At 36.4% G+C, this 27,998-nt stretch overlaps 1 protein-coding gene across 2 annotated transcripts; it reads right to left on the reverse strand.

Moving 5' to 3' along the window:
- Window positions 1–27,998, reverse strand: SOX30 (SRY-box transcription factor 30). 2 transcript variants are annotated; one of them, XM_032403460.1, is made up of 5 exons: window positions 26,987–27,998; window positions 24,955–25,194; window positions 23,541–23,720; window positions 18,528–19,020; window positions 1–382 (listed from the first exon to the last, which is right to left on the reverse strand). In XM_032403460.1, the coding sequence occupies exons 1-5, from the start codon at window positions 27,996–27,998 to the stop codon at window positions 1–3; spliced, it is 2,307 nt and encodes a 768-aa protein (XP_032259351.1). The 2 variants fall into 2 exon arrangements, with proteins under 2 accessions (XP_032259351.1, XP_032259352.1); XM_032403461.1 differs by lacking the exon at window positions 18,528–19,020 and having other exon boundaries at window positions 264–382.

Consider the following 27,998-nt stretch of genomic DNA (forward strand, 5'->3'; position numbering starts at 1 on the left):
TTATAAATTCCTGAGCACTTTTTCTTCTTCCTCCTCATCACTGTCAGTGACATTGACTTGCTGGATGCTAGAGGGAGTTGATGTTGGGGCTGTGAAGACGTTCTCCAAGGCTCCAATGTCCAGCTGAGGCATGGGGTTTAAGTATTCTTCCCCACTGTGGCTATGACTGTTATAGTAAGAGGTCCCATCCATGCTCTCACAACTCCGAGAATCTTCACTGTGCGTACGTTCATCTGGGTAGTCTCTAAAAGGATAGTCTCTATTTAAAGCTGAAAACATAGCCTCATGTTTTTGGTACCTGTCTTCATAATAACCAAGGCATTCTGGCATTGAACTTGGAAAATTTCCATAGCCAAAGGGAGGCCGACTATAAGGGCACGTGCTGTAGCAGAAAGACAAAAATGGAATTAGATCATACCTTGTCCTCATGCTGCCTTGCATACAGACTAATTGAGGAAGTTTAACTGCATCCTCTCTGGGGCCTGGAAAGTTCCCAAGATAACTTTCTGCGACCACTTCATGTATTCATCTGCTCTTTTACTACTACCAAGTCCCAACATAAAATAAATGGCAAAGTAAGCTTGTGACTCACCAGAGCTATTATCTAGTATCAGCGTTGGCTTCTTACCTTTGACAACCTTGATAAAGAAAAATTGCTAATCTGGGCTTTTCTGCATGACACCATTTAAGGTTTTGGAAATGCAGGCGTGTGTTATATTGTGTTAAAAATCAATGCTTAGTAAGGAGTGCAACAATTGTTTTTACTAGTATTTGAAACAAAACTTACCAGGGGAGGGATATATAGTTGGGTTGGAATTAATAGCTACTCATCAACTGTATTTTTCACAAAACTAGAATAAGTAATTCCTAAAATTTGTGTGGAATCATGAAAGACCCTGAAAAGCTAACACAATCTTGAGAAGAAGAAAAAAAAAAAAAAAGCTGGAGGTATCACAATTTCATGTTTCAAGATATACTACAAAGCTATAGTAATCAAAACAGTATGGCACTCATGCAAAAATAGACATATAGATCAATAGAACAGAATAGAAAGCCCAGAAATGAATCCATGATTATATAGTCAATTAATTTATGACAAAAGAGGCAAGAATATACAATGGGGAAAAGACTGTCTTCAATAAATGGTGCTAGGAAAACTGAACAGCTACATGTAGAGAATGAAACTGGGCCACCTTTGAACACCATACAAAAAATAAACTGAAAATGGATTAAAGACCTAAATGTGAGACCTGAAAGCATAAAAATCCTAGAAGAGAACACAATCAGTAATTTCTTTGACATCGGTCATAACAACATTTTTCTAGATATGTCTCCTAAGGCAAGAGAAACAAAAGCAAAAATAAATGATTGATACTATATCAAAATAAAAAGCTTCTGCACAGCAAAGGAAATAATCAACAAAACTAAAAGACAGCCTACTAAATGAGAGAAGATATTTGCAAATGACATATCCAATAGTATCCAAAATATAAAAAGAACTTCTACAACTCAATACCAAAAAACAAACAATCTGATTAAAAAATGGGCAGAGGACCTGAATAGGTATTTTTCCAAAGAAGATATACAGATGGCCAACAGACCATCTATGAAAAGATGCTCAACATCACTCATAATCAGGGAAATGCAAATCAAAACCAAAAGATATCATCTTACACCTGCGAGAATGGTTAAAGTAAAAAAGACAAAAAAATAACAAGTGTTGACAGGGATGTGGAGAAAAAGGAACCTCATATACTGTTGGTGGGAAGGTAAATTGATACAGCCACCATGGAAAACAGCATGGAGGTGCCTCAAAAAATTAAAAAGAGAAATACCATATGATCCAATAATTCCACTATGGGGTATTTACCCAAAGAAAATGAAGACACCTATTTAAAAAGATATACACACCCCTATGTTTATTGTAGTGTTATTTATAATAGCTAAGAAATGGAAACAACCTAAGTGTCCATCAATAGATGAATGGATAAAGAAGATGTGTTTTATCATGAATGAAAGAGGAGAGATCACAACCAACACTGGCGAAATACAAACAATTATAAGAACATATTATAAACAACTATATGCCAACAAATTAGGCAATCTGGAAGAAATGGAAGCATTCCTAGAAACATATAAACTACCAAAACTGAAACAGGAAGAAACAGAAAACCTGAACAGACACATAACAAGCAAGGATACTGAAGCGGTAATCAAAAATCTCCCAACAAACAAGAGCCCAGGGCCAGATGGCTTCTCCGGGGAATTCTACCAAACATTTAAAGAAAAATTAATACCTATTCTTCCGAAGCTGTTTCGAAAAATAGAAATGGAAGGAAAACTTCCAAACTCTTTCTATAAGGCTAGTATTACCTTGCTCCCAAAGCCAGACAAAGACCCCACCAAAAAAAAGAATTAAAGACCAATATCCCTAACGAACATGGAAGCAAAAATTCTCACCAAGATACTAGCCAATAGGATCCAACAGTACATTAAAAGGATTATTCACCATGGCCAAATGGAATTTATTCCTGGGCTGCAAGGGTGGTTCAACATCTGTAAATCAAATAATGTGATACACTACATAAATAAAAGAAAGGACCAGAACCATATGATTCTCTCAATAGATGCAGAAAAAGCATTTCACAAAGTACAACATCCTTTCTTGATTAAAACTCTTCACAGTGTAGGGATAGAGGGAACATACCTCAATATCATAAAAGCCACATATGAAAAGCCCACAGCAAATGTCATTCTCAATGGGGAAAAACTGAAAGCTTTTCCCCTAAGGTCAGAAACACAACAGGGATGTCCACAGCAACTTCTTGCTAGACACGTCTCCAAAGGCAAGGGAAACAAAGGCAAAAATGAACTATTGGGATTTCATCAAGATAAAAAACTTTTGCACAGCAAAGGAAACAGTCAACAAAACCAAAAGACAACTGACAGAATGGGAAAAGATATACTATTATATATAAATAAAGGGCTATATATAAATAAAGGGCTAGTATCCAAAATCTATAAAGAACTTATCAAACTCAACACCCAAAGAACAAAGAATCCAATCAAGAAATGGGCAGAAGACACGAACAGACATTTCTGCAAAGAAGACATCCAAATGGCCAGCAGACACATGAAAAAATGCTCAACATCACTCAGCACCAGGGACATACAAATCAAAATCACAATGAGATACCACCTCACACCAGTCAGAATGGCTAAAATTAACAAGTCAGGAAATGACAGATGTTGGCAAGGATGCAGAGAAAGAGGAACCCTCCTACACTGTTGGCAGGAATGCAAGCTTGTGCAGCCACTCTGGAAAACAGTATGGAGGTTCCTCAAAAAGTTGAAAATAGAGCTACCCTATGACCCAGCAATTGCACTACTGGGTATTTACCCCAAAGACACAAATGTAGTGATCCAAAGGGGCAACTGCACCCCAATGTTTATAGCAGCAATGTCCACAATAGCCAAACTATGGAAAGAGCCTAGATGTCCATGGATAAATGGATGAATGGATAAAGAAGATGTGGTGTATATATATAATGGAACATTACTCAACCATCAAAAATGAAATCTTGCCATTTGCAATGATGTGAATGGAATTAGAGGGTATTATGCTAAGCAAAATAAGTCAATCAGAGAAAGACAATTATATGATCTCACTGATATGTGGAATTTAAGAAACAAAACAGAGGATCATAGGGGAAGGGAGGGAAAAATAAAATAAGACGAAACCAGAGAGGGAGACAAACTATAAGACACTCTTAATCATAGCAAACAAACTAAGGGTTGCTGGAGGGGAGGAGGGTGGAGGGATGGGGTAACTGGGTGATGGACATTAAGGAGGGCATGTGTTGTAATGAGCACTGGTTACTATAAAAGACTGATGAATCACAGACCTGTACCTCTGAAACCAATAATACATTATATGTTAATTAAAAAAAGAAGATGTGTTTTATACACACACACACACACACACACACACACACACACACACACAGAGGAAATTTATGCAGTCATAAAAAAGGATGAGATCCTGCCATTTGTGACAACATAAATAGACCTAGAGGGCATCATGCTAAGTGAAATAAGTCAGACTGAGAAAGACAAATACTATATGATTTCACTTGTAAGTGGAATCTAAAAAAATAAAGAAAAAGCAGAATCAGAACTATAAATACAGAGAACAAACTGATGTTTGCCAGAAGAGACAGGGGTGGGAGTTTGGGCAAAATGAGTGAAGGGGAGTGGGAGACACAGTCTTCTAGTTATAAAGTAAATAAGTCACAGGAACAAAAGGTATAGCATAAGGAATATAGTCAATGATATTGTAATAGCAATGTATGGGGACAGATGGTAGCTATACTTACGATGAACATAGCATAATGTATAAACTTATCAAATCACTATGTTGTACATCTGAAACTAATATAACATTGTGTGTCAACTATACTTAAAAAAAAAAAAAGAGTTCCTGGGCAGGGGGGCTGTGGCACTGGAACAGAGGATAACAACTTAACTTTTTAATTGACTCTCCATAATAAGTTAAATTAAAAACTTTCTTCCTTTCAGAAAGATTTAGAATGGATATTAAACTGTGGTTTTAAAGATCTTTTCCAAATAAAGTTTTTGCAATGTGAACAATTGAAAAGATTATTTTGCTGTTTAACAAACTGCTTTTTTAAAGCAAATCTAAAAATTCTGCCATCCAAGCCCATTTGTTAATTTTTTTTTAGAGTATTCTCCCTTTCAAAGGCACAGAATGGGAATCATAGGAAGGGGTACACAAAAGTCCAAGCAAGAGTTCCCTGGGCTCATGGACTCCATCTAGTGACAGATAACATAAATATAATAACCACATTCAGCAAAACCTACAAGTTGAGGGTTTCACTTCATGCTCCCACATTTTTTTTTTTAAAAAAAGGTCAACTTTGTTATCTTCCCTTTAAAAACATAAGTACGATTGACATACTAGACTATTATCTCAAACTCTTTTAAAATATGGGGTATCTCAAGTGGTTTGGCATCCCATCCCCAAATCTCCCAAGTGCTGGGGGCCTTGCGCATGTTAAATATCACAATAATGAGGCTAAATTTCCAAAATGTCTCAGGTTTCCTTTCCTATTGCCATATCTTCCTTGAGGCATTTTTAATATAACACATACATCCGGAACACATTATCCTTCTAGCTAGTATGACTTTTCTCCTGTGGCTCTTTTACCCTCAGGTCCTCCACCCACTGAGTTACACAGATAGCTCTCCTGCACAAAGTCCTCACTTCAGCTAGAAACACTGGACCCACTATCTGTTTTCAGGACTCAATGTAGGCAAGATACTACACAGACTTGGTGGAGAATTTAATTTTAGAAAAAGATCTAGAATCTAGGTATATACTAGACATGTGCTAAAGTCTATAATGTAAACTGCAAACATTTCATGGCTATATAGGTATGGTAAAAACATGTTATATTCAGAAAACAGATCAGTTAAGATCAGAGTAATCCTAGAGGATTGCATGGATGAAAATGAATACGTTTAGAAGCACTGTGGTGTAATGGCAAAAGCATCAATTAGAATTATAGAATGATAATATTAGCCAACATGTAATAAGCATTTACTATATTCTCTAGGCATTAGCTAAGGAGTTTATGTGTTATCTCAATTATTCTTTAGAACAACCATATGAGACAGATACTATATCTCCATTTTACAGATGAGGGAAGAGAATCTTAAAGAGATTGAGTAACTTGCCCAAAGTCATATAATTAGCAAATAGTGAAATAGAATGAGGCAAGCTAACTCTAGAACTTGTTCTCCTAATTACCATGCCACACTACCTATGTACTAGTTCTAGCTCTGCCACTTAAAAACCTGGTAACCTTAAATAAACCTAAATTTTTCTGAGCTTTGGGCTCCTTCTATAAAAAAACAGAGATAATATCACCTGTTCTGCCTGTTCTTAAAAGATCTGTCAGGAGGAACTTGAGAGAGGATATCTGTGAGTACTTTAGAAACTAGAAACACTTTTAATGTATTATTATTTAGTCTTACAAGAAGTTATATGTAATAATATATTCATAAACACACACATAAATATGTTTTACATTGATTTTCAAAAAGAAAGAATGCAAAGATAGAACAAAATCTAACTGAAATGGTGGCATGTAGGAGGCAAGATGGAAGAGGGGAAGAGACAAGCAAAGAAGCTAGACTTCTCAGAATGGACTTTGTATTATGGTTTTGACTTTGAAACCATGTAATTACATGATTTTAAAACAAATGTAGTATTTTAAAAAGTGATCCCTAAAAATTAAAAGCAAATGAAAACAAGTGAACCCCAGTTATATCAAGTTGTAGTTGCCTTAACTACACAGAGAAACATTATTTCAAGGTAATCTAAATCTGATACTTTTATTGTGCCTCCCTGGTAAGATACACCCTAAAGAAAGAATTACAAACAAATCTTAAACTGCATTTGGTAATTTTATTGTTTGTGATATTGCTGCTTTGAAACTATTGATATAATTGTTTTGAAGCTATTCTCTATATATGCACACACACACACACATATCAGGAAAAAAACATGTTTAGTAGTATAAAGCAAATATGTTATTATCATTAGGAAACAAGATTTTTAGGGGGAAAAGATACTAACACATAAAATCAAAGAACTTCATTTGAAACTACAATATTAAATTTATTTTGGAGATATCAATATATATTCATGAATTATTTTTTCTCATTCAAAAAAATACATGCATATTTTCCACTGAAAATCCCTAGATACTTTATTAGTTCAGTAGCAATAAGCATCCCTATTGCTCAAAATGTGATTTCAGTAAAAGGAACCTGGATTTCTGGGTAAAATGGCTGATTCCCGGTCTGGTATGTACAAAATGTACAAGATAAGCCTAGGACATATTGTGCCAGAGAACAAAAAGCTATCAAAGATTAAGGACACAGGACCCAACCTGTAGCCAACTAGACAAATAAAAGACAAATTAAAGGATAATTTGAGCATCAAAAGATATAATAATGACTGCAATGTATCAAAACATAGCAAATACACAAAAGTCTACTTGTTCATGATGGTATTCCTAAAACAAAACAAGACTCAGTGATATGAGGGGAAAAATCAAGAATTTATACTACCCTTCTGTATTTCAGAGTAACCAATTGATGAGGGTAAGTTTTTCTTCAAAAAAGCATTCTAGTTAATGAGTGAAGGAATACTGAATCAGAAAATCACCATTTTGCAATCCCATGGTTCTAGGCAACAATCCCCATAGCTACTAAAATCATTACACTGGTATTTCTCAACCTTAGTTGACCATTACAATCACCAGGAGAAACTTTTAAAGAATACTGCTGCCCAGGTCCTACATCCACAACAATTCTAATTTATCTGGTCTGAACTCTTCAAATGATGCTACTGTACAGCCAATAATTGAGAAGTATCACGGTGATAATACGTGAACCTACAGATCATTCTTAACATCACTATTAGAGAAAAACAGACTTTGTGTACTTCTTGATGTAATACAATACAAATTACACAGCACCACCCATGAGGTATCATTGCCAAAAAAAGAGAGAAAAGAAAAAGAAAGAAGGGGGGGGTAAGTAAAAGAAAAAAATTTGAAACTGAATCTAATCAAGTTGCAAGATCTATCATTTTACAGGGAAAAAAAGGGTAATAAGGTAACACGTAAATAAAATCCAAGGATAAAATAAGCAAAATCCAGGATGAGGATAATGTGTTTCTTCAATGAATACATGGCATTAAAAAACAATAAAAGAGGATAGAGTACTATTTTAGCATGAAAGAGGCTTAAACATAATCACATTCAATGTGTATATCTTGCTTAGATCCTGTTTTATGCAAACCGATTGTAAAAAGACAGTTTGAGACAAGGGAGGAAAATTCAACAAGCCAGTTAGTGGTTAGATGATAATAAGGAATTATTAATTTTTCAGGTATGAAAATGGTTGGTCATTTTTTCAAGTCCCTAACTAGTAAATACACATACTGATGTATGTATGAAATTATATGCAATTATATATGCATCTGTGATTCACATTAAAATACTTAAAATACTTCTCCCAAAAAAGTAAAAGAAATAAATGAACTAAGAATAGCTAAACTGCTGATAATTGTTGAGTGATGGGTACATGGAGATTCAATATGCTAGTCTGCTTTGCATATAAAAATTTTTGTAACAAGATGGTAGTAACTAAGGCAAAACTATAATGCTATTCATTGCTTCTCTCACTTAGTAGTATGCATGTAAGTCTCCTCCATGTCTTTTCATGGCTTGATAGTTCATTACTTTTCAATATATATTAATTTTAATTATATTATATTAATATAATGATATTCCACTGTTTATACGTACCACAGTTTATCTATTCACCTACTGAAGGACATCTTGATTGCTTCTGTTTTGGCAACTATGAATAAAACTGCTATAAGCATCTGTGTGCAGGTTTTTGTGTAAACACAAGTTTTCTTTTTTTGTGTGTGTGGTAAATACCAAGGTGTATGATTGCTGGATCATATGGTAAGAGTATTTTTAGTTTTATAAGGAATTGCCAAACTGTCTTCCAAAGTGACTGTACCATTATGCATTCCCACTAGGAATGAATTAGAATTTCCTTTGCTCCACATCCTGACTAGTATTTGGTGTTGTCCATATTTTGGATTTTGGCAATTCTGATAGGTTTGTAGTGGTATCCCATTTAAATTTGTAATTCCCTAAAGATATATAATGTGAAGCATCTTTTCACGTGCTTAAATGCCATCTGTATATGTTCTTTGGTGAGGTGTCTGTTCAGGTATTTCGTCCATTTTTAATAGGTTGTTTTCTTATTGTTGAGTTTTAAGAATTCAATATCTTGCACATTTTGTATAACAGTCCTTAATCAGATACATCTTTTGCAAATATTTTCTCCCAGTCTGTGACTTGTCTTTCATTCTCTTGATACCACATTGTTTGATATAGTAGCTTTGTAGTAAGTTTGAAGTCAGGAATTGTGAGTCCTCAAATTTGTTCCCCTTTCTCAAGACTGTTTTAAAACTATTCTGGGTCACTTATAATTCCATATAAACTTTAGGGTCAGCTTTTACATTTCTGTGAAAAAAAGCCACTGGGATTTTTGAGAGGGATTGTATTGATTCTGCAAATCACTTTAGGAAGTATTGTCTTCTTAACAATATTAAGTCTTCTAATGCATGAACATAAATACATTTGCATTTATTTAGGTCTTTAATTTCTTTCAGTAATGATTTGTAGTTTTCAGTTTATGAGTCTTGTACCTCTCCTTGGTTAGATTTATTCCTAGGTATTTTACTCTTTTTAAAAATTTTTTTATTAACATATAATGTATTAATTTGTTTCAGGGGTACAGGTCTGTGATTCATCAGTCTTACACAATTCATAGTGCTTACCATAGCACAATACCCTTCCCAATGTCCATCACCCAGCCACCCCATCCCTCCCATCCCCCTCTACTCCAACAACCCTCAGTTTGGTTCCTGAGATTAAGAGTCTCTTATGGTTTGTCTCCCTCTCTGGTTTTGTCTTGTTTCATTTATTCCTCTCTTCTGCTATGATCCAATAGAACTGTTTTCTTAATTTCCTTTTTGGATTGCTCATTGCTAGTGTATAGAAAATTCAAGTGACTTCTGTATATTTATCTTATACCCTGCAACTTATCATTAGCTCTAATAAACTTCTGCGGATTTTTTAGGATTTTCTATGTATAGGATTTTCCATACATAGGATCATGTACAAAAAGAGATAATTCTATTTCTTTTGTTTTGGACGTCTTTTTTTTCTTGCTTAATTTCTCTGGCTAGAACTTCTAGTACAATGTTGAATAGCAATTGTGAAAGCAGACGTCCTTTTCTGGTTCCCAATCTCAGGGGGAAAGCTTTTCGTCCTTCATCAATGAAGATGATATTAACTGTGGGTTTTGTTCAGAGATGCCCTTTATCATGTTGAGGAAGTTCTCTTCTATTCCTAGTTTGACAATTCAGTTTTGAAATCAGGAATTGTTTTTTATAATAAAAAAGGTGTTGGATTTTATCAAAAGCTTTTTTTCTGCATCAATTGAGATGATCAGGTAGTTTTGTTCCTTCAGTCTATTTATAAGGTGTATTACACTCATTGATTTTCAGATGTTGAACCACATGTACATTCCTGGGGTAAATCTCACTTGGTCTTGGTATATAATCCTCTTAATATGCTGCTGGATTCAGTTTGCTAGTATTTTATTGAGCATATTTTACAACTATATTCATATGATATATTGGTCTGTAATATTCTTTCTTGTGATATCTTTGTCTGGCTTTGGTAGCAGAGTAATGCTGGTTCTAGAAGTGTTCCTTCATATTTTTTGGAAGAATTTGAGAATTGGTACTAATTCCTCTTTAAATATTTGGTAAAATTCCCAATGAAGCTATCTAGCTCAGGGCTTTTCTTTGTTGGAAGGTTTTTGATTACTGATTCAATCTCTTAATATAGGTCTGTTCAGATTTGCTATTTCTACTTGACTCAGTTTTGGTAATTCACTTATTTGTTCACTTTATTGAAGTATCTAACTGGTTGGTGTACAATTATTCACTATATTCTCCGATAATCATTTTTATTTCTGTAAAGTTGGTAGCAATGTACCCAATTTCACATCTCATTTTAATAATTTATGTCTTCTCTTTTTTTTCTTAGTCTAGCTAAAGTTTCATCAATTCAATTGATCTTTTTAAAAAGCTAACTTTTGTTGATTTTCTTTTATTTCATTAAATGCTCTTTTGTTTTTCTATTCTTTACTTACCTCTAATCATTTCCTTCTGCAGGTTTTAGGCTTTGTTTGCTCTTCTTTTTCTAGTTCCTTAAAGTGTAAAGTTGTTGTCGATTTGAGATCTTCCTTTTTGAATGTAGGTCATTGCAGCTATAATTTTTCTGTTATTCTATCATGGTTGGAGAAGAAATTTTGTATGATTTAAATCTTTTTAAGCACTTTTGAGACTTGCTTTGTGATCTAACATATGGTCTCTCCTATGTGCAATTGTGTGCAATTGTGAAGAATCTATATTCCGTCATTGGGTGAAGCATTATATATGCCTGTTATGTAGCTGGTTTACAGTGCTGTACAGTCTTCTATTTCCTTATAATCTTCCTTCATTTTGGAGGAATGATCTATCTATTATTTAAAGTATTCACAGCTAACATCTACTCAATGGTGAAAAGCTGAAAGCTTTTCCTTCACAGGATTCCTACATTGTACTAGAAGTTCCTTCCTACACAGCTACTCAATGGTGAAAAGCTGAAAGCTTTTTCTCTAAGATCAAGAGTAAGAGGAGCACCTGGGGGGCTCAGTCAGTTAAGCAACCAACTCTTGATTTCTGCTCAGGTCATGATCTCAGGGTTGTGGGGTTGAGCCCTACATCAGGCTCCACGCTGAGCAAGGAGCCTTCTTAAGATTCTTTCTCTACCTCTCCTTCTGGCCCTCTCCCCCGCACGCTCTCTCTCTGAATGAATAAGATCTTTAAAAAAAAGAAAGAGTAAGACAAGGATGCTCACACTTGCCACTTCTATTCAACATAGTATTGGAACCCCAAGCCAGAGCTATCAGGCAAGAAAAAGAAATAAAAGGCATCCAAACTGGAAAAGAAGAAGTAAAACTATCTCTATTGGACTGACATGATATTATACATAGAAAACCCTAAAGATTCCATTGAAAAAAATGTTGGAACTAATCAACAAATTCAGTAAAGTTCCAGGATACAAAATCATTACACAAAAATCATTTGCATTTCTTTTTTTTTTTTTTTTTTTTTTTTTTTATTTTTTAAAGATTTTATTTATTTATTTGAGAGAGAGAGAATGAGAGAGACAGCACATGAGAGGGGGGAGGGTCAGAGGGAGAAGCAGACTCCCTGCCGAGCAGGGAGCCCGATGCGGGACTCGATCCCGGGACTCCAGGATCATGACCTGAGCCGAAGGCAGTCGCTTAACCAACTGAGCCACCCAGGCGCCCTCATTTGCATTTCTATACACTAACAATAAATTATTATAAAAAGGAATTAAGAAAACAATTCCATGTACAACTGCTTCAAAAAGAATAAAATACCTAAAAATAAATTTAACCAGAAAGGTGAAAGACTTGTATGCTGAAAAATATAAGACGTTGATAAAAGAAATTGAAGAAAACATAAATAAATGGAAAGATACTCTGTGCTCATGGATCAAAAGAAGTATTGTTAAAATGTCTATACTACCCAAAGCAATCTATAGATTCAATGCAACCCCTATGAAAATTCCAATGGCATTTTTCACAGAAATAGAACAAACAATCCTAAAATTTGTACAGAATCACAAACGACCCCAAATAATTGACAAGGCAAGAAACAACAAATGTTGGAGAGGTTGTGGAGAAAGGGGAACCCTCTTACACTGTTGGTGGGAATGCAAGTTGGTACAGCCACTTTGGAAAATAGAGCTACCCTATGACCCAGCAATTGCACTCCTGGGTATTTACCCCAAAGACACAGATGTAGTGAAAAGAAGGGCTATATGCACCCCAATGTTCATAGCAGCAATGTCCACACTAGCCAAACTGTGGAAAGAGCTGAGATAACCTTCAACAGATGAATGGTTAAAGAAGATGTGGTCTATATATATAATGGAATATTACTCAGCCATCAGAAAGGATGACTACCCAACTTTTGCATCAACATGGATGGGACTGGAGGAGATTATGCTAAGTGAAATAAGCAAGCAGAGAAAGTCAATCATCATATGGTTTCACTTATTTGTGGAACATAAGGAATAGCATGGAGGATATTAGGAGAAGGAAGGAAAAAATGAACGGGGGGGAATCGGAAGGGGAGACAAACCATGAGAGACTATGGACTCCAAGAAACAAAGTGAGGGTTTTAGAGGGGTGGGGGGTGGGGGAATGGGTTAGCCCAGTGATGGGTATTAAGGAGGGCACATATTGCATGGAGCACTGGGTATTATAAGCAAACAATGAATCATGGAACATTACATGATGTACTGTATGGTGACTAACATAACATTAAAAAAAAAAAAAAAAAAGACCCCATATAGTCAAAGCAATCTTGAGAAAGAACAAAGCTAGGGGCATTACACTCCCTGATTTCAAACTATATTATAAAGCTATAATAAAACAATATGGTATTGGCATAAAAGCAGACATATAGATCAATGGAAAAGAATAGAGAGACCAGAAATAAACCCACATATACATGGTCAATTAATTTACAAAGGAATCAAGAATATACAATCAGGAAAGGATAGTCTCTTCAATAAATGGTGTTAAGAAAACTGAACAGCCACATGGAGGGGCGCCTGGGTGGCTCAGTCAGTTAAGCATCTGCCTTCAGCTCAGGTCATGATCCCGGGGTCCTGGGATCGAGTCCCACATTGGGCTCCCTGCTCAGCGGGGAGCCTGCTTCTCCCTCTCCCTCTGCCTGCCGCTCTGCCTACTTGTGCTCTCTCTTTCTCTATCTCTCTGTCTAATAAATAAATAAAATCTTAAAAAAGAAAACTGAACAGCCACATGGAAATAATGAAACCCCTATCTTACACCATACATAAAAATCAACCCAAAATTAAAAAGTAAAGACTTGAACATAAGACCCCAAATCATAAAATTCCTAGAAGAAAATATAGGCAGTAAGCTCCTTGACATTGGTCTTGCTGATGATATTTTGGGCTTGACACCAAAAGGCAATAAAAGTGAAAATAAACAAGTGGGACCACATCAAAATAAAAAGCTTCTGCACAGCAAAGGAAACCAGCAACAAAATGAAACAGCAAGCTACCAAATGGGAGAAAATATTTGCATCTCATATATCTGATAAGGCATTAATATCCAAAATATATAAACAACTCATACAAGTCAATAGCAACAACAACAACAGTCCAGTTAAAAAATGGGCACAGGATCTGAATAGACATTTTTCCAAAGAAGACATAGAGATGGCCAACAGGTACATGATAAGGTACTCAACATCACTAATTATCAGGGAAATGAACATAAAAAGCACAATGAGACATCACCTCACACCTGTTAAAATGGTTTTATCAGAAAGACAAGAAATAACAAGTGTTGGTGAGGATGTGGAGAAAAGGGAACCCTTGTGTACTGTTGGTGGGAAAGTAAATTGGTGTAGCCACTATGAGAAATAGTATGAACAGTCCTCAAAAAATTGAAAATAGACCTGCCATATGATCCAGCAATTCCACTTCTGGGTATTTATTTGAAGGAAATGAAAACACTAACTTGAAAAAAATAAATAAATAAATAAATAATAAATAAAATAAAATAAAATAAAAAAAATAAATAAAAATAAATAAAAAAATATTCCCATGTTCACTGCAGAAGAAGTTCCATACACACAATGGAATATTATTCAGCTGTAGAAAAAGGAAGAAATCCTGTAACAATATGGATGAACCTTGAGGACATTATGCTAAATAAAATAAGTCACAGAAAGACAAATTTGGTATGATCTCACTTACATGTGGAACTTAAAAAAAATGAACTCATAGATATAGAGAACAGATTGGTGGTTGCCAGAAGGGGCGTGGGGTGGGAAATAGGCAAAAATGGGCGAAGGTGGTCAAAAATTACAAACTTCCAGTTATAAGATAAATAAGTCCTGGAGATATAATGTACAACATTGTGACTATAGTTAATACCATGTTGTATATTTGAAAGTTGCTGAGAGAGTAAATCTTAAAAGTTCTCATCACAAGCAAAAAAAAAAATGTATGTTGTACACATAAAACTAATATAATGTTATATGTCGGTTATATCTCAAAAAAATACTTAAGTCTTCAACTATTATTGTAAATTTATCTATTTCTCCATTTAATTCTGCAATTTTGGCTTCATATGTTTTGGGGCCCTTTGTTGCATACATATATGATTATAATCACTTTATCTTCTTAATATATTAACTCTTATCAATATGTAATATCCTTCTTTGTCTACTGTTAACAATTTTTGACATAAAGTCTATTTTGCTTATATTATTCTAGGCACCCCATCTCTCTTTGGTTACTATTTGCATGGAATATCTTCTTTTATTTTTTCCTCTTTTTCAACCTATTTGTGTCTTTGGATCTAAAGTGAGTCTTTTGCAGGCAGGATATATTTTGATCCTATTTTTAATACATTTTGCCAATTTCTGCTTTTAATTAGATAGTTTAATCCACTTACATTTAAATTGATTACTGATAAGGAAGGACTTATTTTGCCATTTTGCTATTTGCTTTCTATATGTCATTCTTTTATTGTTCCTTAGTTTTTCCATTAAGGTCTTCTTTTATGTTTAATGGATTTTTCTAGTGTTCTATTTTGTTTCCCTATTTCCTTTTTGCGTATTTTTAAAGTTATTTTCTTAAATGGTTATCTTGGGGATTACAGTTAAAATCCTAAATTTATAACAATCTAATTTAAATTGATATTTACCTTCATTGGCATATGAAAACTCTCTATAAAACACCATCCCCACTTTATGTTGTCATAAATTATATACTTATGCATTTTGTATCCATTGACATAGATTTATAATAATTGCTTTATGTATTTTCCTTTTAAATAATACAGGGAAAAAGAAGTTACTAACCAAAAAATACAATAATGCTGGGTTTTATATCTGCCTATATAGTAAACTTTACCAGAGTTCTTTATTTCTTTGTTTGGCTTTGAGTTACTGTCTAATGTCTTTTCATTTCAGTCTGAAGTAGTCCCTTTAGCATTTCTTGTAGGACATATCTACTAGTTACGAACTTCCTCAACTTTTGTTATCTGAGAAGGTTTTTATTTCTCATTTTTGAAGGATACTTTGTCAATTATAGAATTCCTGATTGATGGGTTTTTTTTTTTTTTCCAGCACTATGTATCCCATTGCCTTCTGTCCTCCATGGTTTCTGATGCAAAATTGGCTGTTAGTCTTACTGAGAATGTCCTGTACAAGATAAGTCACTTTCCTCTTGCTGCACTCAAGATTCTTTCTTCATCTTTGGTATTTAACAGTTTGATTATAATGTATCTTAGTGTGGATCTCTTTGAATTTATCCTAGTTAGTATTCATTGAACTTCTTGGATTCACATCTTCTTTCAAATCTGGATCATTTCTGGCCACTATTTCTTTAAATATTCTTTCTGCCCTTTCCTTTCTCACCTCTTCTCCAGGATCTCTGATGATTATGTTGGTACATCTGATGGTGTCCCACAGGTCCCTTAGATTCTGTTCACTTTTCTTAACTATTTTTCTTCTGCTTCTCAGATTGGATGATTTCAATTGACTTATCTTCATATTCACTAATTCTTCTGCCTGCTCAAATATGTTGCTGGATCTCCATAGTGATTTTTCATTTCAGTTACTGTAATTTTAAGTTCCAGGATTTCTATTTAGTTCCTTTTTATAATTTCTGTATTTTTATTGATGTTCTTCTCTATTTGGTGGTACTCTGTTCTCCTGGTTTCATTTAGTTCTCTGTCCATGGTTTCCTTTATCTCCCTTTAGCTCAAGACAGTTGATTTAAAGTCTTTGTCTAGTAAATCCAATGTCTGGGCTTCCTCAGGGATAGTTTCTGTTAATTTTTTTCTTGTAAATACCATATCTTCTTGTTTCCTTACATGCTTAGTAATTTTTTGTTGAAAACTGGATATTTTGAGTATTATAATGTAGTATTTCTAAAAATCAGATTTCTGCCCCTCCCCAGGGTATGATACGGTTGCTTTTTTTGAGTTGTACTTGTGTGTTTCATTGGTGACTTTTCTAAATTATTTTTGTAAAGACTTCATTCTTTGCCTTTTGTGATTATTTAAGTCTCTGTTCCATTAATTTAGTGATTTGGCAGAGCTTTCCTTAAAACAAAACAAACGAGAGCAAAAAACACCCTCCCAGTCTTTGCAGATTGGTTCTGAGTTGGGGCACTCCTTCAGTGCTTAGCTAGGATGTTTACAGTTCTTTCTTAGACTTGGTTTCCTATTTACACAGAGCCTAAAGATCAGTCAGAGGTGAAAGCTTACAGTCTTCTCAGGTGTTTGCTGAATATGTGTCTAGCCCTGGATATGTGCGTGCCATTCTGGATTTCCCAGTATACATTGGAGCTTTTCAAAGCCTTTATTCCCCCATGTACCTCCTTTCCCAGTCTCTTCTAGGCTTTTCAGTCTGCCTGCTGCTTGCCCCATCTTTTGTCCCTTACACCAGAAAACTGAGGGTAGTATATGCCTTTGAATATTTTTCACAAACACCACTTGAAAGACAACTCAAACCCTGAGAGTGTTTTGAGGTGAGTGAAACAAAGGTAAGCCCTTGAACCAATTCTTCAGGAAGCCACCAAATTAAGTCAAAATGCACAGCCATAATGCTTTGAGGAAAAAAAGGTCTATAATGCCTCCTCCAACAGCAAAAAGTCACACCAGAACATGAGCCACCATCCCCTTGACCATCACTAAGCTATAAAATGGGGAATGGTTGTGGCAAACTGGGCTAAGGACTTTAAAACAAGTAATCCTATTATGAACTGAAGTAACATAATATATACCTGAAAAGTTCTTTGAGCTATTGGTATGCCTAAGTGAGAAGTAATTTTACTTTCCTAAATAAGTAACAATAGAAGATTGGTATTAGACATGTAACATTCCAATCTCAGTAGAAACTATCTCTGTTTATACACTTACCAGCAATTGAGAAGTAGAAGTTATACTCTATTAGAATGTTTGCAAGGAAGCTAAATTCTATCACTCCAAAATGAAAAGTTACAAATTTGTTTTCTCTAGATGCTTTCCTATAAAAATCAATTCTTTTACTGATAATTTATATGGGATTTTTGTTGTTGTTGTTAAAAAGACCACTGTGTAACTTTGAACAAGTCATTAAACCTCTCAGACCAAACACTCTCCTCTATACGATTGCTATTCAAAGTTTGGTCTACAAACCAACAGAACTGGCATCACTTGGGAACTTGTTAGAAATGCAGAATATCAGGCCTACTATACCCTGGTATAGGATACTGCTCTACCCCAGACCTACTGACTCAGACCCTGCATTGTAACAAGATCACATATGAATGATATACATATAAAAGTAAGTCTGAGAAACACAACTCTATACAATAAGATATTGATGGGGGGGTAACTAAATAATCTTAAAGACCCTTATAACTGATTTTTCTGAAAAATCAGATCTGATAACATTGGAGCCTGTATTATCTTGTGGCAACAATCAGCTACAGCTCAGTAGCAGCTACCCCATTAGATGGGGCATGAACTCTCTTTGGCCCTCCCAGTCCTCATCTAGCCTCCTTCATGTTTTTATGTTAACTGCTTGGCCCCTAATTCAGCCTCTAATCTAAATCAGATTCTAATCAGAATTGAGGAAGTCCCTTTTAAAATAAAAAAAAATGGGTACCTTCATAGGTAAAAATGCATTAGCTATATATGTCTTTAGGTGAAAGAAAAAAATGTTCACTTACCTTGATGGGAAGTAGTGAGGTCCAGGTAGGAAGTAAGGGTGATGAAAAGAAAATCGTGGTGGTGTCCCAAACAACGTGGCTGGATGGCCAAGGGGAGGAGCCTGGTAGACATGTGAGTGTGAAATAGGAGGAGCCTGGGGGATTGGAGCACTTCTGGGACAAGTGGAAACGCTGGGATACTCCTTGGGAGGTTGGATGGTTGAGGTCACAAATCTGGCATGGGCAGTACTTGCACTAGTTGGAATCCTGTTGGTGTTCTCCAGAGAGACCGGAGTGGGTCTCTTCACAGAGTGACTGGCTCCAGAATGCAGCCGATGAGTGTCTGTTTGGGAGGGCCCAGCAAAGCGCTGGGGTGGGAGTGCCGGGCAGAGGGGCAGACTTGGAGCCTGGACGGCCACCTGGGCAGTACTGGAGACGTTGGGCTGGAAAAGTGAGATGGGGCTTGGGCGCTGGACTGCAGGTGTGGGCAGCTGGATGGCAGGTGGGGCATCACCTTTAGAAATAAAAATAGCATAGGTCTGACATTAATTGAGTTGCTCCATGTTTTTCTTTTTTCAGAATTTAATAAGCTGTACAACCAGAAGCCTTCACTAACCACCTCACCTACTAACATTACCACATCACACTACTCTATTTCCTTTATAGTATTTGAACAAATCAAAATCATTTTGTTTACCTATTTTACATTTTTTGTCTCTCTTTCCCATCTAGATTCTAAGTGACATGAGAAGAGAGACCTATTCTGTTTTGCTCTCTGCTGTATCTCCAGGGCTCAAAATTCTGTATGGCACAGAATAGGTCCTCAACAAATATTTCTTTTTTTTTTTTTAAGATTTTATTTATTTATTTGACAGAGACAGAGACAATGAGAGCAGGAACACAAGCAGGGGGAGTGAGAGAGGGAGAAGCAAGCTTCCCACAGAGCAGGGAGCCCAATGTGGAACTCGATCCCAGGACCCCGGGATCATGACCTGAGCCAAAGGCAGAGGCTTAATGACTGAGCCACCCAGGCACCCAACAAATATTTCTGAATGGATAAATAAATGAATAAAATTGAGTGATTGAGTGAAAGATGAATACATACAGATGCTAATGCATATATATAAATGTTTCTTTAAAAAAAATAATATGAAACTACAGATAGTGGTTACTTTTAAGGAACAATCATCTGGGAGAAGAGACAGGGCAATGTGGCAAAAAGAAAAGCTAGACTTTTATTATACATCTATTGGTACTGTTAAACTTTCTATTGTGTAAATATATTAACCTTACTTTGAATATTGAGGTTTCAGGGAAGTGTATGGGTCATTTTACTACTATCCCATATACTTCTCTATATTAATCTGACATTAATATGACATTTAATTTTTTGATTGAAAAAATAAACAATCAGTAAAATTATTTTGCTTTATTGCATTCAATGTCAATGTGATTACAGAAGGAAATTCCCAGGTGAGAAGAGGACTTGTCACAGGTCAACAATTTGTGACAGATAGGAAAGTAGTATTATTGTAGTGAGGCGTAACAAATATGGCAGAATTTTATAGGTAGGTGAAACAATCATGTTCTTGAACAAGAGAGGACTACTAATTGAGTTACCAAGTTATTCAAATGACACATTTAGCCTAAACTTAATTAAACTTTTCCAAAGAAATACAGAGAGAAGCCATGGCAAGAGAGTCATGATCTGGTTTATTCCACTGCAGTTAGATCTCTGTTAATATAGAAGATGCAGTCCAAGAACAGACTCTATGATTAGAAATATGTCTCTGTGAGAGGCTGAAAGGAATGTGGATCTTCTCTTAGCCTTGCCCAGTGAAGGCCTTTCCTTCCTTCTTTCTCTCCAGATAAGGCATATAATACTCCTCTTAAACCTGCAGGTAGGTACTTATCTGTTACTAATTATCTGTTACTAATTATCTGGTAATTATCTGTTAATCTATCTGTTTCAAAGATGGCCCCTGAGCCAGTGAAGCACAGATAACACAGGGGCAGGGTGTAAGTGAAGCTGTCCTGGTGCTCGTAGTTGATAGGGTTATGTGCCCTCCCATCTGTGAGGCACAGGCCCTAGGCCTTTCCTGACTGATCAGGCATAAAGTAGTTTCCCTCTTCCATGTTCCCTCAGAACATGTAAATCTATAACTTACCATGAAATATTATAAACCTCTGTTACTTGCTTGTCTGCCACCCCTACCACAATCACAAAACCGGAAGCTTGAGAGCAGGAACACTTTCATTCATGTCTGCATCCCAGTTTTTGGCGCAGAACTTGGCTAATAATAGTTAAGAAAGCTATGACTAGATGGAAAAAAAAACCCTAACAAATAAATCTATATCTGATAGTACTTTTACCACTGATCTGGTATAAAGAAAACTCCCTTCTCTAAACAACTATGAAGCCAGGCTGATTTGTAATTGAATTATCACTGCACTCAAGACATCTGCTCCTAAAATCTTCCTCTGACACAGGTTTTGCTTCCCTATAGCTAGTTCAAGAAGCTCTTAGTCCTCAGTAAAGAAGTATGATCTTCCCAGGCAAAGTAAAGGAGCTATACAGACCAACTGACATTATTCCAGTTACTGAAGAAGGAAGGGACTCATCTTTTAGCTGACATGAAATGTTCTTTTTAACCAAAGATACTTCTATAAAAAAAAGCAGTATGAGGCATGAGATGATAAATCATGCATTCCTTTAATTCAGTATTCACCAAGTAACTAACATATGTCAGGCACTGTTTTGGTCTGAGGTTAAAAATAAAATGCATGCATAGAGAGTTATATAGAAGTATAAGGAAGATGTCCTAAATGTCGAAATTCTGGTTGCTAAGCAGGAAGTTAAAGTCTGCAACATCGAGTCATCTCCATAAACTGTCAGTGAAGACAGAAGACTTGTGGGAAAGGCAGAGCTCTAATGTATCAAACTTTAGATAAGGTATGGAAAAGACTAGCCAGTCACCTGTTTTCTCTTCTTCTAGCACATAGCTAAATTACATTTCCCAGCCTCCCTTGCAGTCAGAGGAGTTGCCATGGGTCCAAGAGCTACCCAATGGAAGCTACAAGAGATGTGCACCACTTTGGCGAATGGCCTCTGAAAACCTTTCATGCATTATCTTCCAAGCTCTTTCCCCTTCTGCAAGTTCATGCACACTAGTCCAGTGGCCTTGGATGCCACATATTAAAGATGGCAGTGCCACAGGGTGGAAGAAGTCTGTGCCCATGAGTCACCCCTTCAAAGAGAGCCATACACTGACTAGAAATACCTATTTTAGACTTTAAATGGATAAAAATAAACCATAATTCTGTTTAAACCATTATGTTTAGGTGCTTGTAAAGCAGCTAGCATAATCTAATCATTACATGAGATAAAGAGCAGAATTCTAGATCTATGGTATAGTATGACAGGAACAAAAAAAATTTATTAATTTTCAATACTCTCCCACCACCTCTTCCAAAGGGAAAGAATTCACTGCCTGTGCTGACTGGACAGAGGGTGCACCGAGGCTTTTGTTGTGTGACTGGGATAAATAGCGAAGGAGTGAAGAATGGCAGAAACTGAGGACAGACCAAATTTCTCTACAAGAAAAAGCTATATGGAGGTAGTAAGGAGAGAAGGACCAGCATGTGGCTGAACAAAGAGAAAAAGAGGCAGAGACAGAAGGAGAGGAGGAGAAATAGAGTAACAGGCAGAGACATAGAGACAGAGGTGGGAAATGGAGAATTGGGACAAACAGGCAACTGATTAAAAAAAAAAAAAGTGGGACTTTGGAGAGAGAAAACGATAATGAGGAGCCCCAAGGTGACTTACTGTATGTTGAACCATGTGATTCTTCCTTCCCTGCCCCCTCAAGAAAACCTACAATAAAGAGCTATATCACTTTTCAAGGAATTTTTGAGCCAGATTTCTGTTTCTCATGGACATGATACTTTGCTGGAATAGATCTTAAGGCAAAGAGAAGACCAGCTTTTTTTGGATTATAATAGTATCAGAAAAATGTAGGTTTTCTGTTTGTTTCAGTTAAACAAGAAGAGGTGGGTAAACCGAAGAGGCACCATATGTCTACTACCAAACAACTGAAATAGTAGTAAACTTTTTTAATTAAAAATTTGGAGAAAATGTATGAATTCAGAAGAATGAAAGATGTCAACTGAGTAACAGTATAATAAGGCAAACCAATTTCAGGCTTTAGAGATAAAATGTAGAGAACAAAATAATTCACCAGAAAATTCATATATGTATAAAGTGACATTTAAAAGCCAGACTAAAATAAATATAGCTTCCACCAGAGTTCTGGGAGACTTTAAAATAAACAAATTTGATATTTAATATAAAATGAAAATGCTGGCATAACCAGCATCAAAGACATTTGATAAAAGAAAGATATCTAAAAAGAATTCTGGACGATCATGCTGTAATCACTTTTGGAAACAAGAAATAGGAGAAGAGCTTGGGATGTGGCATTAAATGTGAAAGACAGAATGAGCATAATGCATTGGTTGTAGAAATAATAACAGACAAGGTACTATAGATTTTATCAAAGAAATAGTAAATTATTTGTATTGGTATCTATCCTTTCTAAACTACCATATAAGCTCTTTGATAGGAGACTGTAAAGATACCTTTGCATTCTGTCTCAAACACAGAGTTTGCCCTATATTTGGTACTTAATAAACATTAGGTAATGGGGGTAGGTAGGTAGGGATGCAAATATGGCAGTGGAATATACTATAGACTGAGAAAACATCTGAGATGGAAATATTCACCAAAACAAGGGAGAATACCAAACTACATTGCTAGATTGACTTAATGAGATAAAAATGTGCTAGGATGATACAGTACATAGCAAGCTCTGAAATTTTTCCTTCTCCAATTTCATGTTTTTACTTTCTTCTTGATTTTTTTCCTTAATATTGTTGTTCTAAAAATTCTTAAGCTAACAGAAACAAAATTTCAACTTAAGGTAAAATTTTCATACACCTATTAAAAATTCATAATCCACAATAAAACAAACTCACCAACTGGATGAGTGATGGTGTTCTGTAGGCTGGGAATTACCACAGAGTAGGTAGGTGAGCGATAAGGATATATTGTTGTAGGATTTGTAGAGATGATATTCTGTGTGGTGCCAGAAAATACATTGGAAACACTTAGAGGGAAGCGTTTTCGCTTCCCTGGACGAGGTTGATAAACCCAACCTATAGAAGAAGATAAGCAATTTTTAATTTGAACATAAAGACCCTATTTAGCCTTTAAATAGTTCTTTTTCACAATAAAGAATCCAAAATACTTCTAAATTTAAAAAAATAAGTTATTGTCTAAAGTGTCTTTTCTAACTTAATTATGTGATTTCTGTGCATTTTAATACCCATATAGCTCCTAACTAGTGGTCAATATTGTAACCCATGATTCAAAGGAAGAGTTAGGGCAAATGTCTTATAACCAAAGACACATATTGAACCCATTGTAAAATCAACATTAAAGACATTGAGTTTGAATCCCAAAGCTTTTCCTTTACTTATAAAATAATGCCCCTGTAAGATATTATTCATCTCCTGTTCCCTCACTTTCTATCAGATATAACTGTCTCTATCTTACAATGGAATGGTCACTAATGACCAGTCACTATTTTTATACCTGGCTTAGGAAGAATCACTCTCCTAAACTTGGCAATCCCAAGTCCACAAACAACCCAATTTCCTTCCAAAGTCAGAAGAGTGGAGTTTAACAGTTTGCAGCCACTGTATAACCAGGGGAATCACTGGTTCTCTGTAACTGTTGCCTCTGACACCCAAAACATTTCTGCTCATATTTTAGAAAAAAATAACTCTTTTCCCATCATGCATGATCATATGGGCCATACACTTTGCTTTTACCCAAGCTTAATCTAAATGTCCTCATGGCTGGGGAGTAAATCAGAAATTGTTTCAAACTACATCATGACGAGGATAAATTTGGCAGTTAGAAGACACAATTATGTTCTCATAACCATATAACATTAAAATGGAGCATGGTGTCAATCCCTGCATTCTCATTGTCTTTAAGTGTATGATGCATATTTGTTTCTGTTGCTATGATTTTAACTCTTCATTTTCTAGTGTATTTGCAAAATTGTAGCCTGAAACTCTGGAGTTTCACCTTTATTAAGTTCATATCTGTATATTTAATCGAAACCACACTAAAATTATGTCCCCTGGTTTGTTATTAGTTGGCAAATATAAGACCAGATATTCCTCTACTTGGTTCTATTTAAGAAAACGTATGCCATGTATCAACTCAATCATTATTATAATATTAGCCATTATTCTCTTTATTGTACATATCAGATTAGAAAAAAAATATGCATTTTTGTCTTTCATTCTCAACCTAACCTAATCTTTACCTAAATAAATTTAAAAGAAATTAGAAAGAAATTTTGTTTATTTCATTTACCAGGAAATTCCTCTCTGTGCTTTTCTTTAATCTTTTGTGCTTCATCATAATAGGGTTTCTTTTGTTCTTCACTAAGTTTGTTCCACTCTAACCCGAGCTGGACACTGATTTCTGCATTGTTGGCTGCTGGGTTAGCTTTGGCTAGTGCTGGCCGGTGAATCCTTGCCCAAACCATAAATGCATTCATGGGTCGCTTCACATGACCATTTCTGTCCTTACTGAAGGGAGTATCTGGTATTCCTACATGACAAAAATTAAGAGACTGAATTAATGTGTCACACACGCACACACACACACACATAATGTTAAAGTGAAGTGCACCTTCATCTATATTTATTTTTTAACTGGAGAAAATACAGTCAAAGAACTGTCAGTATTCCAGAACACCTCATAAACCCTGAACTCAGCATTCTAAACTATAGCTTAGAATGACTCTTCTTTTCCTCAAAAAGAATAATATTGTTGAAGATATTGTAGGAGTAATAATGTTGAAGACACAGTAAACTGTTGGCTTATTACTTCTTTGGGCTTTGGTAATACCTCTACCAATAATTAATTTAGTTTCTTTCCCATTAAAAATATTCTATTACTGGGTGACAGGAACTACGACTTATTCATGACTATAATCCTAGCACTAGCTAGGTGTTCCCTAAACGTTTAAAGGAACTCATTTACATGCCCCTGTAGTGTCTGTTCAAGTAAAAATATTTATAATATAATACTATATTCTATTTCATTATGAAGGTGAAGCTCTTGCCAAGGTGGGTCATTGACACTAACCCTATGTCCTGGGAGAAAAAAATAAAAGAAAAATAATAAAAGTGACTTTTTGAGAGTCCCAGAACAAGTTGAAATTACAATAAAGGTAGCTAAATTCACATCTCTTACCTAATTCATCAAAAACAACTGTCTGTAAACTTCTACTGTTTCTCTTTATTTTAGTTACTTGATATATGAAAGTTTTTAAAATGCACAAAGGATTAAATAACTATTATATAGAAGGCTTTCCCTTTCCTTTAGAAAATGAAGTTTATAAAAGCAAGAGGGTGAGATGGAGAGAAAGGGTCAGTAAGGAAAATAAGAAAACAGTAAATATAAAAGTTAATGAAAATATGAACTGATGATATGATTTTCCATGACATTCATTGGCATAAAATTATCTGAATTAAATCTTAAAATAAGAATTTTCTAACTATATATTCATAAATAATGGATAGCAATAAAATATTTGTAGTTGTTACTGCTAACTACATTTTTTTAAAACAATTTCTAGCTTATTCTACAGTATTTTCATTTTCTATATTTCTATAAATCTTTAGCTTTTAGAATACTAAAGTGTTACATTTAATCATGTACTGTTTTCTCTTAGAAAAATGTTTACTATTCATTTTTAAAGACGACAAATTACCTCCAAATTCAGTATAAACTTTCCTGTTTGATTATAAACCTTTTTTCATTAAACAAGACTTAAAATTTTCTTCTTGGGGCGCCTGGGTGGCTTAGACGTTTAAGCGTCTGCCTTTGGCTCAGGTCTGGATCTCAGGTCTGGCTCCCAGCTCAGAGGGGAGTCTGCTTCTCCCTCTCCCTCTGCCCCTCCCTCCGTTTGTGCTTTCTCTCTTTCTCATTGTCTCTCTCAAATAAAATCTTTAAAAATTTCTTTTTCTTCTTGATACACGTAAAAATATTGAACTACTATAATAAAGTGTAGCATAGAAACTGAGGGTTGAAATAACTGTGTTTATAGTGAGAATATTTCTATTTTGTGTATAAACATTAGTCGCCTCTAAATCTCATCATTCACTGGGCCTTAAAATAGATTTTTAAAAAAACGTTTGGGAATCTTGGAACATGTTAGTGTATTTTACTGGTATATGTACAAGTCGATTGGAAGTGATACCTGTGCAGACTCTGCCCTGTAATGAATCAGTTCCATGATTTTATTTTTCTAGTTTAGGCTTCTGAACTGCTGACATGTCAGCTATGGGGCAACATAGACGAAGTTTGAAAACCAGATTCCCCTGCCGTCTAATACCTGCATCTGAGGGAAGCACGGTGAGCGGGACATCTTTGGTTTCAATTTTTACAGAAGGCTCCAGTAAAGATTGCATTTTAATAGGCACTGGTGTCAAGGGGACCTTGGTCAACCGTATCAGCTCTGAAGGTGGAGGTCCCTGAAATTGGATCCGGGCCCCAGGGGGGACCGTGTGGAGAGTCAAAGGGATCCTGAGGTCTTGCTGGTGTGGCCCAAAGGCACTGGATGGCTGGGCTAGGATGACTTCCTTGCTGCCATGGACCAGGCCATTGGACGCGGGCTCCGTGCCCAGCCTGCAGTCCTCGCGGAGTCTCTCGGGCTCCTCCGTTTTGATGACTCCTTCTCTGATGGTCGCCAGGTTTTTGCCTTCCCCGCCTTTCGCCACGTCCCTCATGACCTCCTCCGCCTCCAACTTGCCCTTCTTCTCGTCCCCTCGGCGGCAGTCGAGAGCTGGCCCCGGGCCTTCCACCTTGGCCGCCTTGGAGGCTCTAGGGCCCGCCTCCACAGGCCTTGGCGTCCCCGCCGACGGATCCAAGCCGGGCCCCTGTTCCTGCTTCTCGGCCTTGACGTGCAGCGCCCGGGGCTGCACTGAGTGCAACTCGGGTCTGCAGGGGGCGCCGTCGGACGCGGGCGGCGGCGGTGGCAGCAGCAGCAGCTCGGGCCTCAGCTGCAGCAGCCGTGCTTGCGCGGGAGAGGCGACAACGCCTTCGTCCTGGGCCTGAGCCAGTGGTGGCCCAGGGGGCAGCAGCAACACCTGCTCCGGCTTCACCTGCAGCAGCCGCCGTGCCGCGGGTTGTACACCCGACGCCTGGGCCTCCCTGCACGACGAGGCCACGGTCGCAATGGCGGCCGCGCACGGGGTGGGCGGCGACGGCGGGAGCTCCGCGGCCTCAGCCCTAAAGGAGGCGCCCTCGACCGGCAGCTGGGGAGGAGCAGGGCGGAGCGGGCGCGGCGGGGTTGCCCGTGGCAGTTGGCGCGGCTGAGGCTGCGGCTCTGGCCTGGCTCTCTCCAT

This window comes from Phoca vitulina, unplaced genomic scaffold (assembly GCF_004348235.1).
Source record: "Phoca vitulina isolate PV1807 unplaced genomic scaffold, GSC_HSeal_1.0 scaffold6, whole genome shotgun sequence".
In the NCBI taxonomy this organism is placed as follows: domain Eukaryota; kingdom Metazoa; phylum Chordata; class Mammalia; order Carnivora; family Phocidae; genus Phoca; species Phoca vitulina.